The sequence below is a fragment of the Penicillium diatomitis genome (genome assembly GCF_028827545.1).
Source record: "Penicillium diatomitis strain IBT 30728 chromosome Unknown utg000013l_segment0_segment0, whole genome shotgun sequence".
Classification (NCBI taxonomy): domain Eukaryota; kingdom Fungi; phylum Ascomycota; class Eurotiomycetes; order Eurotiales; family Aspergillaceae; genus Penicillium; species Penicillium diatomitis.
In genome coordinates, this window is record NW_026623185.1 from 1,095,508 (window position 1) to 1,098,275 (window position 2,768).

Here is a 2,768-nt window from a genome sequence, read left to right on the forward strand (position 1 = left end):
TGGCGACTCGGCGATTCGACCTGCATGCCGTGAACCCAGAATTGAGTGCCATTTGCCACTTCGGAATCAGCGACTTCTCTCCACGACTGATCGGTGGCTTAGGATCTCATTTCCATTCGATGAAATAAGTGCGACGGACCTAGGCCTAGGCCGAGTTTTGTTGACACAAAGGGTCGTCTTACGTCTGTCTCATGAATCTGGTATTCTGCAAATTATCAACCGTTTCATCGATTCGGCGAGCCTACATAGAGTGATACGTTGAAGAGAAGAAAGAGTGCTCAACAGAACAGCAGGAGGTCGACTTGTCACTTCAGTGAACTTGAAATAGCTAGAATCAACGTTCTCAATTCCAATATTTTCGATGTTGCTAGGTACTCTACCGCTGAAAAATCTGTCTAAATCAAACAGGACCACGGCTCCAGTGGGCTCGCTCGGCTGGCCCACTACAACATCTCCCAGTCGGATATCAGCCTTGGTGCTTCGTATCCCGACACCGATACCACAAGACAAAAGCGGCTGGCGGGGAAGCTAGACAACAAGTGAGTCACACAAGTCGCGGCTGATGTGCCGCCGTACGCGAAGGGCGGTCAGCCAACGACGACACTATCATGTTCCCCAATTCTTCCATAGATATGTTCGTTTCGATTGGTCGGCAGGGACGGGCAAAGGCGGGTGGGTGTATTTCATCCAGCATCAGTTTTACAGCCGTGGCCTCCACTGGCAAGGCACAGGCTTAGCCGATCAGTTATCCGTCATGAGAAAGGAACGGGATTTTGTAAGTGGGCTCCTCTTGCCACGACTGCAAGGCCCCCAATTCAATGACCCTGAGGAAGAAAGTGTCATTCGGCTTCGAGGCCATCACAAGGTCTCGGGACATCCTCAAAACTACAATTGGTGTCTGGGATTGCAAAAGCGTCTTGAACGACATTACCCACATGATCTGTAATAGTCACCAGGATTTCACCACCTCGAATAACGTCCATACTGACGTCAGCCTCGAAGTCAATGTCGGATAATCTGCCGATGTCTGTGCCTTTCGAGGCGCTAGCCCCGTCGTCAACATTCACCGAACCACTCTTAGTATCATCGAAGCGTAGAGTCAAGGGCATCAATCCTTGTGAATGTGCCGCAATGTGCCGGGCGAGAGCCCTCGAGCGATTTTTAATCCGAGGTTCGCGATGATGAGGACTGACGTCGTCGGAGTCAGAAGAGATATCGGAATGATTGGCTTGGGGGCTCAGGCAAACAGCGGTAATTAGTGGAGGAGGGCGATTGGTAATTATACTGCATAGACCCTGTCTTGTCCGAGGAGACCTGCTTCCACTGTCCATATTCGAGCCTTTGGCGGTAATCGTCGTATCAATTGTCTGCATTGCAAATCATTTTCCTCCAATAAGGGCATCTGGTCGTCCTTGGCTTCACAAGCTCCGACGAGAGCCTTGACAAGTTGCTCCTGCTCTTCTTCGTTTGGCAAGATGTTCATGGCGCCACGCCAAACGCTGAGAGTTCGTGGCAAGAGATAATCAAACGCGACTTCAAACGATGCCCCTTCGTACGGCACTTGACTTTCGTCCATCGACAAAGTGAATGTGTTGCTCCCGAAAGTCTGTTTTCGGGAGCAAAACCTCGCGACAGGTGCGTCATAGATGCGCCGCTCCGCAAAGCAACCCCCGTACGTGGCCGTCAGCTCGATATTTTCGGTATTTTCTGTAGTGCTCCAAAGTCGGATGCTGAATTTGTCGGGCAAGTCAACGTCGGCCTTGCAGGCAGGCGTGAACACGAGCGTACAGCCGCTTGAGCCAATGGTCGACGAGAGCCACTCGAGCAGCGGGCTCCACAGCCACCACAACATCGGGGCCTCCCCCTCGAGCTCAATCGGTTCGTGATACTCCTTTGTGAGCTGACAGCTGAACTCGTCAGCATAGCCCAGACACGGGAGCTGCATCTGGCTGCGGTCCGACTTGAACAAAACTTCCTTGGTACGTGATGCTATGAGTATCTGAGCCATTTTTAAGCCGAATCGCCCAACCAGCTGTGACACATCCTCAGCTGCCTTCTGTATATCGGCGAGAAGATCAGCGGGGTCTGGTGGTTGTGGCGCCTCTGGCGGCAACATAGATGCCATATCAGTCTGAGTCTCACGTTCTGCACTCGCAACGCTGAGCGAGACGGCGCGTGTACCATCAGTGGTGCTCTGTTCGTTGACTGTCACGCTAGCAAAAGGATCATACATCTTGGAATCCGCAGCAGAATGATACATGTTGTAGATCGCGAGTAAGGTGGGACCTTGGAATAATATTATCTATTGATTGTCGGGTGATATCAGCCAGATATTATGCTAACTCGTGGACGAAAATATTTCTGCATGTAGTGTCAAAACCAGGGCGGACTTACGTTATAATTTCAGCTTCTTGACCTAACGTAGTTCCCGGCCGACCGGATCACCCTTTCCCATTAGAATATTTTGAATCAAGATAATTCAACCAAAACGATATTAATTCATCTCAAATTAGTGCTTAGGACAACGATTAATCCTATGGCCTAACTCTCCACACCCACTACACTTTGGTGGAGCCCTCCTGCGTGGTAAATCTACCTGATTCGCCGATTCCCCTCCCTCATGCGATACCACCCGGTTCTCTTCTACCGGCTGCTCTGCCTGCTGAGCTAGCTGTAGGCCCTCTGCGATAGTTAGGCCACCTTCGTGTACTATATGCCGATTCGATCGAGTACGTTTCTGGCGTTTCTTCTCATTTGCGCGGCGTAGA

General features: G+C 50.9%; 2 protein-coding genes across 2 annotated transcripts; both read right to left on the minus strand.

Moving 5' to 3' along the window:
• Window positions 1–839: 839 nt before the first annotated feature.
• On the minus strand, window positions 840–1,109 carry N7539_008688 (uncharacterized protein; the record flags this gene model as incomplete). Its single annotated transcript, XM_056938283.1, has 1 exon — window positions 840–1,109. The coding sequence occupies one exon, from the start codon at window positions 1,107–1,109 to the stop codon at window positions 840–842; it is 270 nt and encodes an 89-aa protein (XP_056786665.1).
• Window positions 1,110–1,279: 170 nt separating this feature from the next.
• Window positions 1,280–2,260, minus strand: N7539_008689 (uncharacterized protein; the record flags this gene model as incomplete). The annotated part of the gene is made up of 1 exon (XM_056938284.1): window positions 1,280–2,260. One exon carries the CDS (start codon window positions 2,258–2,260, stop codon window positions 1,280–1,282), a length of 981 nt encoding a protein of 326 aa, XP_056786666.1.
• Between the last annotated feature and the right edge of the window lie 508 nt (window positions 2,261–2,768).